Source organism: Phoenix dactylifera, chromosome 6, assembly GCF_009389715.1.
Source record: "Phoenix dactylifera cultivar Barhee BC4 chromosome 6, palm_55x_up_171113_PBpolish2nd_filt_p, whole genome shotgun sequence".
NCBI classification, from domain to species: Eukaryota; Viridiplantae; Streptophyta; class Magnoliopsida; order Arecales; family Arecaceae; genus Phoenix; species Phoenix dactylifera.
The window spans coordinates 13,664,896-13,678,334 of NC_052397.1; the positions used below are offsets into that span (position 1 = coordinate 13,664,896).

Sequence of the window (13,439 nt, forward strand, 5' to 3'; positions counted from 1 at the left end):
TTAGTCCCACATCGGCTAATATTCTTAAGTGCCCCGCACCGTAAACTTTTATATACATTTAGATGGACCAGTCCCAAACCACGCAGCTGCGTGGTGAGCGCAGAGCGAACTATTCTTTCGCCTTTTACTAAAGAATACCGTGTGCTCGCCACATAAAGCAGCATACGCTAATTTTTGGAGGGTCTTTTCCTGCTAAGGGGAGGACCCGGCAAACCAAATTTAAACCATATATGAGACGCTTTCCAAAAGCTTTAGGTCAAACTAATAAACAATTGGGCTAAAGTAAATTTATTTGAAAAATACTAAATTGGTTACTGCGTTCTTAGATATTGTTTATATAATTTTATAAATATATTTGATTGTACATTTAGTTTTTGAAATTGATCATAGTACTGTGTAAAGGTGGGCTGCAATCTCAAGGTAGAGTGTAAAAAATTTACAAAAAATAATTTTAAAGTATAAAATGAAAGTTGAAACATATATTGATGGGAAAAAAGAAAATTATGACTTTGTATAGGCTTATTCATATTTTCAGATAAGCCATGAGTGCGTCTTATGGATCTGCATGACTTACAAGAATCGGTACGACAAGAGTTGTTGAGTTATGAGGAAAAAAAATATGTGAACTAATGGTGTTCTTTAGCAAAAAAAAAAAAAAACTAATGGTGTTCTAAAATAATTTTCTTTGTAAATTTAATACATATTTATAGAACAGACACTAGGATTGAAATGGCTATCAAGATCAAGGATTAGGAATAAAGTTTGTATTTGGTCTATAAAACAAACAATAGGATCATGCCAATCAAACTAAAGTTCAAAAATCAAAAGAAAAATTATGGAAGCACTCCTCAAAGTTTGAGCTATTTACACTTAAACCTCAAAAGTCTAAAAAATGTCAAATAGCGACTAAAACTTCAAATTCATTGCAATATGGCCTAATCGTCCATCTCCATTACAAAATATTGTGATATAAGGATCATCCGATAGCTAAACTTTTGTAAAATTTTAGAATTACTCTTCCTACTAACTTAGTAAGGGACTTTTGTTTTGGGGTGAATTGAAAAAGAAGGAAAGAAGAGTCATGTGGATGGAGCACTTTACGATCCATGCAAGCACGCGACTAATGAAGGATTGAGTGTTTTGAGATTTGTGTAAGTAGTTGGATTGCATTGAGATCTACGCAGACGGACGAATGATAGAGAACGAGTGTTTTGAGATCTATGCAGACGGACGAATGATAGAGAATGAGTGCTTTGAGATCTATGAGTACTTTGAGATTTGTGCAAGTAGATGAATGACAAAGAATGGGTTACTTTGAGATCTGTGTAGGTGAATGAATGGTGGAGGATGGAGTGATTTAAGATCTACGCAGGTGGATTAATAACAAAAAATAGAGTGCTTTGAGATCTGTACGAGTGGATGAATGATAGAGGATGGAGAGCTTTGAGATCTGTGCAGATGAATAGGTAATAGAGGATGAAGCGCTTTGAGATCTATGCTGGTAAATAGATGATAGAAGATGAAGTACTTTGAGATCTGTGCAGGTTGGATAGATGATAGAGAACGAAGTGCTTTGTTGATTCAGAAGAATTCTCAGACTCAATGTAGGCCATTTTGACTACTACGAGTAGAGTTGGACATAGTCCACAAGCAAAATTTGCTATATTGGAAAGCTAAATTATGAAAAAGAGACCTTACTAGTATTATAGAGAATGAAGCACTTTAAGATCTATGCAGGTGGATGAATGATGAAGGATATAATGCTTTATGATCTGTACACACTGATGAATGATAGAGAATAGAGCACTTTGAGATCTATGCGGCGGATGGATGCCAAATATAGTACTTTGAGATCTGTGCAGATGGATGGTGAAGTATTTTGAGATCTAGGCAATTGGATGAATCATAGAAAATGGAGCACTTTGAGATTTGTGCAAGTGGATGAATCATAGAGGACGAAGTGTTCTTAGATTACATAAAGCTATGTCCCAGTCTCTCTAAATAGTATTCTGATCTTTTTCTGACTCCATTAATGGTGTCAAGATCTAGATAGAGGATTAATTCATATTGCTTAAGAAAATAAAGTTTTGGTGGCTAACTAAAACTTTTTAAACTTTTGGGGCCTAAGTGTAATGATCCAAACTTAGAGGGGTATCTCTGTAATTTTTTCAAAATCAAATTATAGTCTCATCTTTGGGGAACTTATTGATTTGTTTTGAGTTTATTTAATTAATACTTGTTCACCAATGTTAGCCAAATGATTTAAATTTGGTTTTTTTTATATGTATACCCTTATAAATATACAAAATTATATGAAGACCCTCATAAAGTTGCTATTTATATGTATACCCTCATAAAATACTTATTTTGCATGTATATCCTTCATTTCTTTCTTTTATATATATATATATACTTATACAATCTAATGCTGTTAAAAAATAAACAGCTTAAATTTAAAATAACTGAAATATTCTTACAAATAGACAGGCAGAATAACTTTATAAGGATACACACACAAATAGCAACTTTGTAAGAATATTTACATAATTTTGCATATTTAGGAGGGTATTCATTTTTTAAAAAAATAATTAAAAAATATCAAAATCTAGTAAAGATAATTCTCTTATTTTTAATTAAATAATAAAAAATAATAATATTATCATGCTGCATGATTTCATATTAATATCAACTTTTATAGAATAAATCATATATTACTTTTACAAAATTCTCGTATCAACAAACAAACAACAACTCAACATTTATAAATCATTAAAAAATATTTTACTAATATAAGCATCTATAATTAATTTAAATTTGATATACTTTAACCTTTTAAAAATAATGAAGAGTATATAAATCTCATAGATTCAATAATGATAATTATATCAAAATCAAATGAATAATAGAATTATCAAGATGATCACCTAATATTCCAACTTGACAGAGTCAAGATTTTAAGCAAGGGAAGTTGACAATGTGATTTGTTATTTTTCTGACTTGTTGATCCAACTGAATCCTAAAAGACTTGACAAGTCTCAGCCAAGTTTTGATCTATTTTTAGTGGATTATTTAAATGTATGCTCTTCTAAATATAAAAAATTACATGAATTCTCTCGTAAATATGTTATTTGTATGTATACCCTTATAATTTTTTTTTCATGTCCAGTCGTAAGGATATTTCAGTCATTTTAATTTTAAGTCATTTATTTTTTAACGGCATTAGATGGTACGGATACATATAAAAAATATACATACAAGATAAGTATTTAAAAGAGTGTGTGTGTATATATATGCCAATAGTAATTTTACAAGGGTATTTATGTAATTTCATATATTTAGGAGAGTATGTATGCAAAAAAAAAATCCTTTAAATTTTGACATTTAATAAATTGCAATTGAGTCCACATTCAAGAAAACGTTGGCAAGTATGGATTAAAAGGTAAATTCAAAGGCAAGACTGCGAGATTAAAGCATCTCTCAACTTTCTCTTACTTGCATCTCATTGCATGACATGCCTTCAATTATTCGATAGAAAAACAATTAAAGTACAAGCGGACTCAATTTTATTTGGGATCAATAGTTTGATGTTTGAAATCTGATATTTCAAAAAAACAAAAACAAATAAAAATAGATATCTAAAAATATCCCGTTCTTTAATTTTTCTAATATTCCTTGCTTGGCACGATCTATTAGGTCCTCAACAACGAGATAGATGTCATGTCCTTTGGATATCTTTTCTGGAAATATATATCCCTTGGATATCACTCTAAATTCCATTGCAACTAGCATTATTGGTAGATTACATCATCGCCATGCTCATACCATCGGCCCCAATCATGCATGCAATCAGAAATATCAATGCGAGAAATAAGCTTATGTTCAAGATACGTCTACCAGCCATATATGCCATTGTGTTCATGTGACTTCATGCTTGGGGAAATTTTCTAAACATCTGGTTTATTACTTGCACGAAAGGTAGACGGACTTACATTAATCTTTAGCACGAAAAAGGGAGGAAAACTAAGGACCCTTACAATAACACAATTAGAGCCTTTCAGATACAATAACCCTTATTCTAATTCTCAAGATATGTCTCTACTGGGTCATGCTAAGACTCGCAGGACCTCAGCAGAAACTACCACCATGAGGAGCTCTACTTTCCACCACCTCCTTGCCCACCTCCAATCCCAACCCCTCCACCCCCACCAAATCCTGAGCCATAGCCGCTCCCACCACCTACGCCGCCGCCACCAGAGCCACTTCCACCACCACCCCCACCACCGGAGCCATATCCACCGCCATTACTTCCTCCTCCAGAGCCACCACCACTGCCAAAGCCCGAGCCGTAGCCACCTCCCTGGCCCCTGCTAGAGCCTGAGCCGAACCCACCACCGCCTCCACCGCCAAAGCCTCCTCCTCCATTACCACCTCCACCACCAAAACCGCCTCCGGAACCGTAACCACCACCCGCGTCATGTCCTTCTCCTTCTTCATCTCCATAGCCACCGCCATGTCCTCCCCCTCCACCACCACCACCACCACCTACCGTACCATAACCCGATCCTCCACCATGGCCTTCTCCATTTCCACTCCCACCACCCATAACTCCACCGCCGTCTGCCGAGGCAAAGCCACCTCCACCATTGCCCCCGTTTGACAACAAGCTTCTATATAAAGGTTGGTTTCCGTTCCCCAAGTCATTATCCTCATGAGCTAATGCCTTCCCCACCCTTGCTTCCACATCTAAGTAGCTAATTAGCACCCCAATGCATAGCATAAGTAGCAGCCACGAAAGAATGTTGCACCGCCTCATCTTCTCCCAAGATCTCACCAATGAGATTACAAGTCTGTAGAACACCTCTTTATAGGCAATACTACAAGTGAGAAGGATGAGTAAATCTCAAGCTACGTGCATGCATGAGGAGTCGGAGCTCGGCTTCTTTACATAAAGAAGATTCGTGCAATTAATAGAAGGTGCATTATTGCTAGTCCCCTCCACTACCCGTTGTCTCCCTTTGAGCTGTCGACTTACGTATAATTTTTGAGGGGATTGAGAGCTTGCTTTATGGAGATCTTGGACCATGCAATAGAAGCTAGGTAGCCATGCAAAGGTGTGACGTGGTCCAGTTAAATGATGAGTATTAATTAGCGTTTAGAGCCATGCATGCTGTTATATGACGCCAAATGCTAATGGGCATGGGTGCATGTGCATGCCAAGTGCGCGTACGCTAGGCAAATTTGATGTGATTGGAAGGTGAGAGGTGTGCATCTCGATCGGTGGCAGTTCAGATGCAGTGCAACCACTCAAGCACTTTATCTTATAAAAAAAAAATTGTTGATTCTCTTAAATTCGCGACATCCTTGTAACAATTCAGGACTTCATCTAAAAAATACTAGCCGAAAGATATTTTTTTAAGTTTTCTAGTTCTATATAAGTATCCAAAAATTTTTCGACAAATAATCGATATAGAACTCAATACACATCTGCACAAATTCCCATAATACTATATTCACTATGTTAGTTCAAGATAACCAGCACTATGTTATGCATTTAGACATTGATAGAAGATAACCTCCATAAATAGCCCATGAAATAATTGTTGTGATTGAAATTGTTTGCAATGTTGGTTCTGATTGTCCTCGTGGGTCCAATTTAAGAAATGAGAATCCTCTACCACCTGAAGCATAGAAAAATTAATTCTTTCCGGCCAGGAGCATAAATGCTGTGCATCTTTAGACCAAATTCACATGGTCATTGGTTTAAATAAAACAGAAATGCCGACAAAAGGTGATTGATGCCATTCAGGTTGTCAGCGTAATCTAAGCTCCCTATAACATGTGGAAATGAAACATTTATATATATGGTATCAGCTTTGAACCCCAAATTATTTCTTCAAAGAAAAAAAAAGAGGAAAATTTCACCTAGAACATTTTGGCTTATTAAAGCTTGACATATGGTGCAAAATTCATGGCCTCATGCATATATGGTGCTCTTACATTTCACCACCAACTTCTCCGGCGAAGTGTAAACCTGAGTTTTCAGCATCATATGCGGGTGATTATTAATACAGAGCTAAATGCCAACTTCGTCTTTGATCGTTCAAAAAAAAAAAAAGAGCATGAATTGAACATTTTTCAGAGGAGCCAGTAATCTTTAGATGATTTCAGTCTAAAATTTATTTTTAATAATGATAACAATAATAAGAGCATCAACAATAAAAATAATAAATTTACTATGAGAAAATATATATCATCTTAGCAATGACTTTTATAGTGGCAAAGTAATATTTGTCTCTAAAAATATTTTGCATAGATAGAGACAAAAATAATTGCTTCTAAAAAACCAAACCTACGACATGCAGCAAAAATATGGCCCCTAAAAAATTTTCCTCCGGGATAACTTTTTTGAATTAAATATAAATTTTAATCCTGTTAAATTTTTCATAACACTGTCTATTGAGTTTCTTCTCAGCAATTCTCTGTGCGGTAGTGGTAGTTTTTTAGTGGCAATTTTATGAGTTTTGGTGGCTTTTTTCTTCTTAAAAACATATGTTATTGTAGTGAGAATGTGCTGGCTTAGTGATATCTTCATGTATTAAACCAGGACCTCTCTTCAAACATAAACCCCACGCTCATCACCTTCCAGGTCTAGAGTAGTCAAGGCTCTTCTCAAATTGGCTCTAAGGGTTCAATATTGGAATTTAAAGTAATTTCCTTTTTACTCAGTTTTGCCCTATCTCATGAGCAAGTTGGCCTCATTTTGCATGATTATTTAATCCATAGCTAATTTTGTGAGATCCACATACAACCTGATTGGAGGTCTATCTTTGTTAGAAAAATCATACTCAATGTGGTTCTTAAGTTTGAGCATGTTTTAGGTCTAAACTGGATTGAAACTGGGTCTAACCAAGCCACCTGCATCCAACTGCTTCTTATGCTACTACAGAAAAATCAGACATTGCCGACGTTTTTTAATGTATATACCAACGCGAAAAAAAGCGTTGGTAGTTTTATTCCCGATGCTTTTTCAAGGCAATGCTGTAAAATGAGGGCCCAGTTTCTCGTATGGATATCAAGGCAATGCTATAAAATGAGTCAGTTAAAAAGTTATACTGGCTCATCTCAAATGGGACATGATGCAAGAATTTTATGATAATATACCTTCACGCGCATTTGATAATTTCCAGGTTACAAACTGAACATACATAAGTATGATACTACATATGCATATGAAGAGTGGTCATTTTGTGATTTGGTTTTATGCAGTTTGTGAACTTTACAGAGATCATGTCTAGAAATATTGCCAATAGCAGAAAGGAGACAGAGTTCGCGCTTGCAGCATTGATGGAAATCCCATCACAATATAAAGCAACAATAGACCTTCAACTTTTGGGGTATTAGGATGATGTTTCTAATTCATGATTCTGATTAAACAATGTTTCTGCGGTTCAAGTTATTTCCATTTTGTTCCCCAGTAAACGAAGAGGAACACCAGAAATGACTGCTCTCCCTCCACCAATTAAAAGTCATGGTTCAACATATTCAAATCCAAAATACTCACACTCAAGCAGCTCGGAGCAAGATGCTGGAGTTCATAAAAGGGCGTCAGCCATTCCATCAGAGAGTTCTCTAGAAGAGCAACAAGTAAATAAATTGATTTACATATATGGTTTCCCCTTTTTTTTTGCAGATTTCTGAGACTTCAAACGCTCATAGAGATGATGATGATGGAGCTGAATCCCGTCCCTGATACCTTCTAGACTGGTTTTTATGGAGTTTGATATGTATATGTTTCTTATTTTACAAAGTACATTGTAATTCTAAGATATGACAATTTAAATATTTCGAATGATTTGAATGTTTGTGTCAATATAAATGTAATACATGTTCATATTATTATAATATATTTTTATAATTTACATTCATATTTTTATTTTTTTAAAAAAATAGCAATCCCGACGCTTTAGTGCGTTGGTAAATAAAAGTTGTGGCACGCCTATGCCGACGCTAAAAAGCGTCGGCAAATATTGCCGACGCTAAAAAGCGTCGGCAAATATTGCCGACGCTTTAAAGTATCGGCGAAAATCCTGAACTCTAGCGTCGGCAAAAACTTTTGCCACTCCGGTATCGCCGACACTTTTGCAACGCTTCTGTTTGCGTCGCAAGAACTTTAGCCGACGCTTATAAGCGCCGGTAAAGATTATAAAAACCATCGGAAAAGATGAATTTTCTTGTAGTGAAATGTCAGGATTCTTTACTTTACTTGGTCAGAAGTACCTATTAATTCCAACCTCCCTCCAATCCCAAAATCCGAACTCTAAACAAATCCTCGCATGGATTGAAGCTCTTCACTTTGATTGGAGAGATTGCATGAACTTGCTTTAGGATTCGGGTCATAAATTACACGACATATCATTGAGCTGAATTCCCTGTATGAGACCCGAGAGAATATTACTTCATATGTTTTCAAGCATATCTTCAGAGAGGCAAATGGGGCGGTAGACTGGATGGTTTTATATGTGACTGACGATAGTAGTCGGTGTTTTAGGAGGCTGTCTTAATTTTACCCATTTAATTTTGGGGCATTATTTTGTGGATTTTTTGCATGAATACCCTTCTAAATATCGAATTTTGCATGAATATCCTTTCAAATTTGATATTTGCATGTATACCCTCGTAAAATTTTGTTATTGTACAAATGCCTGTAATATAACAATTGTTCTAACGGTGTTAAGAAAAATCATATTTATATTAATTACAAATAAAATAAAATTTTAAAATTAAGCTATTGTTCTTGTCTTTTTCTTCTATCGGGATCATGATCTATTTGCATATTTACCCATTAAGGATATTTTAATCATTTTAATTTGAAACTATTAAGTTTTTAACGTTGTTAGATAGCATGGGTACATATGCAAAAACAAAAATAAAAAAAGGGTAGAATGACAAAACAAGTGTTTTACGAGGGTATACATGTAAATATCAATTTTGGAAGGGTATTTATGCAAAATCTGATATTTAGGAGGGTATTCATGCAAAAAACCTATATTTTGATTTATGTGAGTAGATATGTTTATATTAGAGATCTGTTAAGCTGACAGTTCAACATAAAAAAAACCCAAGAGAGGGGGATATATAAGAGTTTAAATGAGTGATCATCCAAAGTTTAAACTACACAAATTATCTCAAAGGGATCTTTGATTTGATGATATCTCTTTTGACTCAACCGATAAGGCCATTGCTCGCCAGAAAAATTGTCTCAACCATCAACTAAATTATTCTCAAACCTTCAACACAAACCAAGAAGGTCATTGGTTGCCAGAAAAAAAAGAAGGCCATTAGCACCTTTGACAAAGGCAACATCACTTTGCCGAAACTATTGCTCTTGATAGGAAAAATTCCTTGCAGGTTATCGAAGACTGCCACAACATTCCCTTATCTCCAAGTTAAAGTCCCTTTGGAAGTTTTAATGGGAATCTTGTGGTTGGAATATAAGATCGAATACTCTCCATAATGCAGTCTTTTCTCACTCAATCACTCCCACTCTACGGTTATGAGCAGAGAGAGAGGGTGGGAAGGAAGCTCCTTTAGCTTTACCCCGGGGAAAATGAGGACACGCGTTCCCACTCTACAGTTATGAGCAGAGAGAGAAGGGAGGAAGGAAGCTCCTTTAGCTTTACCCCGTGGAAAATAAGGACACGGGGTTTGCGCGTAAATTAAAGCATCCGTGGTACTCAATGACCTCAGAGAATTGATTCCCTCACTACAAAAAGGTTGGTTCGTGAGCAATGGAGGAAGTCGGCATACTAAGTTGGTCTAACACGTTGTACCAATCATTTAGTGCCACATAGATTGGAAAATTTTGGAGTGTCTTTTCCTGTGGTTGAAGTTAAGGTATGCCCAAGGGGAATTGAGTTATAGGTAATCCTATAAATTAGGGTGGGGTTAGAACATATAGCTTTCAGTCGATCAAGAGCAGCTTAATACTGCTAGAGTTCAAGAACTGAGAATTAAGTGTTATTTGGTTTTGATTATGAGTAGACCGATGCTTGCGAGACCGACTACGCTTATCCGGTAATATTGACTCTCATTTCTTTCTCTCTTTTTTTAAAATTTTCTTTTAAGGCCGTCTTTTGTTACCTCCAAACTTGTTTGAGGGTAGAATTGATTAATTAATCAGTTGATCTTTATCTTTAAACTTTTTAGAATTTGGTGTTTGGTCTAGCTAGTACAGTTAAGCTCCCTATTTTGGATCGGACCACGAGGTTGAACATTTTTTTCTTGTTTTTTTTCTCTTTTCTCTTGTTCTTTTTAAACAAGTATATGCTCTTGCTCATTTGGTTTCCATTATCCTATAAAGTTCTTTGATCCTCTATAGTCTATTTGCATTATATCTAAGTCTATTCATGGTCTTAAGCGATAATCAAATATTGTGATACCCAGGGATGATATAATTATTTCCACCTCAAGAAACAATATGGTTCAACCATGAATGGCATCATCAGATGGTGCTGCTTTACCACTATGTTAATTGATATAGCTGTTTGAGTCTTTCCTTCAATGAATGAGTGCCTACAGTCATTAAAACTCCACCATCAATTGGAAAGAACATTTAGACGGTGGCATCAAACTTGGCTGCCTGATGGAAGTTTTAACTGGAGAAACTTTGAGAGTTGTGTTTTCGTATTTAAAGTATAACACTTTTCTTTTTAACTTTAGCCACCTTATTGGAATCATGCTTGGTGCATATATTAATCCCAGAGTTTACCATCTATCACTCAGCTTATTCGCTTCAAATGAAGACCAGCTCTTGATAACTTCTCATGCTACTAGTCCAGCATATTCGAAACTTTTGGCTCAACTTCAAGCTAGAGAAAAGGCAGCGACAAGTTAAACTGTGGCTGCCATCATGCATTATTTCTTTATCCCCTCTATATTTCCAATATTTTCTTTTCTTAAAGCGTATTCTTGTCATGATGATGGAAAAAGTTATGCCTTAGTAGCTACAAGATATTTGGATTTCGTGGATTGATCTGGCTAGCATCGATGCTGCCCTGCAGAAGGCATATGGAATTAATTGTTCTCTAAGGCTTAGTAGAAAAGAGAAAAAGTATGACAACAGATGTCACAGCATGTAATTTGACATCTTTTTATTTAAGCATATGTTGCTTCTTCTTCTTTTTTCCTCTCGTAGCATTATTTTATTTTAAGCATAATGATTTGGTGGCTCTTTTCGTATTATTTTTACCAACCTCTTAAAAGAACAAAAGCAAAATGTTATTAATTTACATATATTTCGTGAGTTAGCCTAGCTATATTTTTGAAAACCAATACATAGAATAATCCAGCTAACATGACCTTCAAGTATGCTGAAAAGATCTTCCTCTCTCCCTCCCAGTTGGCTTCTTTATTTGGAGAAAATTTTCATGGTGCTTGTTGAACGCAAACATATAATATCTATTATTCAACATGCATACACTACTTTTGTCATAGTTGTTTTGGTTATGTAGAGGATCCAAGCTTAAGGTATGCATGTCAAAAACAGTTTTTTAATATATATATATATATATATATATAACTCTCATCAATATATTATTATAATTTTAGTTCGAAAGGCATCGAGGAAATGAAGAAAGTAATATTTCATAATACTTCATATTGCGGAAAACTATCCTTTTTTGTTTCGCATTCCTAAAGCTAGCAAGCCCAGTTCAAGTGTGTTGCATGGAGCTGAAGCTTGTCTCCTATGCTTAGAGCTGCAAGTGGGCTGACAAAGGCCTAGGTTCAGCTTGACCGAGACCTAGACCATGCTATTCCTAAATCTAAAGCTTGATCTGATCTAGGCTCTAATGTATAAATTAAAAGGTATCTGGTTGGAACCAAGAGACCTGAAATAGATTCTTCTTTGTTCATGACTGATCAAATCAGGTTTATTTCCGTGATTTCAATCATATCGTTCTTGGTTGGAAATCTAAGTCTTCCGCTTAGGTCCTGTGTCTGATCCATAGATTTCAATTTTGGATATGGTTCATATCATTATGCCGGAGTTCACTCATTTTGCAACTCAGCTCATGCATGCTTCTGCTTCTGCTTCTTCTATTTGAAGGGAGCTGAAACAAAGGCGATCAACTCGCAGCCACTTCAGCCAAGAGATCGCACGTGGGGGAGACCAGAAGGAACGAGGGACGGAGCGACACGGGAGGGTGGATGATTCATCGTGGTGGGTCCCGCATCCAAGGACAGGGATTTATTATCCCAAAGGACATGAATGGGTGATGGAGGATGTTCCACGTGGTGCTTCCTGCTTTGGACAAACGTATTGGCTGCGAAGCTTCGAAGGTGTGGAGAAGCCGGCTTCGGATCCTTCCGCAGGCGACGTCTTTGACCATCCGCTTCTTTAATATGTAAACCCACATCCTCGTGACATGAGTTCGTACTATGTACTATTCTCTTAAGGAGAATAAAATGGTTTTATGGAATAAAAAAATAATTATAGTAAAAATGTTGCTAAATACAGTAGTATCTCATGCCGTACGCCGATGAGTACATCATAAAAATAAAAAAAATAAAAAAAATAAAAAAAAACGGAGAGGAGAAAGAATAGAATTAAAACTCTTCCAAAATAACTCTTTTAAATGATGCGCAGCGAAAGAAGCAACTCAGTCAGCAGCACTATTCTCCTCTTGATAAACTTGAGTAGCCCGAAAAGCTATAAGCTCTCTCACGAGCTCACACATATTTCATAATAGTAGATGCCAGTCAATACAGTGAGCCTGTCAATACTCTTTTGAATCCAGTCGATCACTATGGCTGTATTGTCTTCAAAATGGATACACTCCACTTCCAACGCCAATTTGGCATGAGTATTGTTCTCCCAAGCTATTCTCAGCTTTGCGCCATTAACAGATTCATCGAAGTATGCCATCCTTCGACTGCCACAAGTCTCAACTCCCGATCCCTAATTACATAGCCCAACCCACCGCTATCTCCCACCTCAATAAAAATGTTGTTCGATGTTTCAATTTCTTCAATAAAGTACATGCAATGTGTTTTATAGAATTTCTTTACGATATCTCATCATATTAACATCTTTGATGGGACATATTATAATAAAATAATAATCTTTATGACAATTAGCTATTATTAATAATTTTTCCTCGTTAGTAGCTATAATCAAAAGATAAACATCATTACATGAATAATAATATTGTTAGTCAGGTCTTTATTTACGGATGGAATGATGTTGTTCAAAATAGACATGGATATGTATTCTTGAATTTTAAAAATTTTATTTTAATATAATTAGTATTTTGCATAGGGAATGCATATGGAAGTGGAGATGAAAGAGTAATTCCAGAGAAAGGATTGCACCCTCTTAAAACTTCAGTTATAATAGTGGAAACAAGCAATACAAAAATCAATTAGTATACTTCTGGAAT

The 13,439-nt window shown here is 35.7% G+C and overlaps 2 protein-coding genes, 1 long non-coding RNA gene and 1 other non-coding gene across 4 annotated transcripts; 3 read left to right on the forward strand and 1 right to left on the reverse strand.

Moving 5' to 3' along the window:
* The first annotated feature begins 84 nt into the window (after nucleotides 1–84).
* On the forward strand, nucleotides 85–201 carry LOC113462598. The gene has a single exon (XR_003385324.2). It is a non-coding gene; the product is annotated as a U5 spliceosomal RNA (small nuclear RNA).
* Nucleotides 202–4,153: 3,952 nt separating this feature from the next.
* Nucleotides 4,154–4,813, reverse strand: LOC103705331 (putative glycine-rich cell wall structural protein 1). The gene has a single exon (XM_008788997.2). It carries the CDS (start codon nucleotides 4,811–4,813, stop codon nucleotides 4,154–4,156), a length of 660 nt encoding a protein of 219 aa, XP_008787219.2.
* A 962-nt stretch (nucleotides 4,814–5,775) lies between these two features.
* Nucleotides 5,776–7,854, forward strand: LOC120111199 (E3 ubiquitin-protein ligase RGLG2-like). The gene is made up of 4 exons (XM_039127759.1): nucleotides 5,776–5,788; nucleotides 7,108–7,187; nucleotides 7,267–7,394; nucleotides 7,476–7,854. The coding sequence occupies exons 1-4, from the start codon at nucleotides 5,776–5,778 to the stop codon at nucleotides 7,696–7,698; spliced, it is 444 nt and encodes a 147-aa protein (XP_038983687.1). The 3' UTR covers nucleotides 7,699–7,854.
* A 2,089-nt stretch (nucleotides 7,855–9,943) lies between these two features.
* On the forward strand, nucleotides 9,944–12,502 carry LOC103705269. The gene is made up of 2 exons (XR_001879323.2): nucleotides 9,944–10,074; nucleotides 12,107–12,502. It is a non-coding gene; the product is annotated as an uncharacterized LOC103705269 (long non-coding RNA).
* The last annotated feature ends 937 nt before the right edge of the window (nucleotides 12,503–13,439 follow it).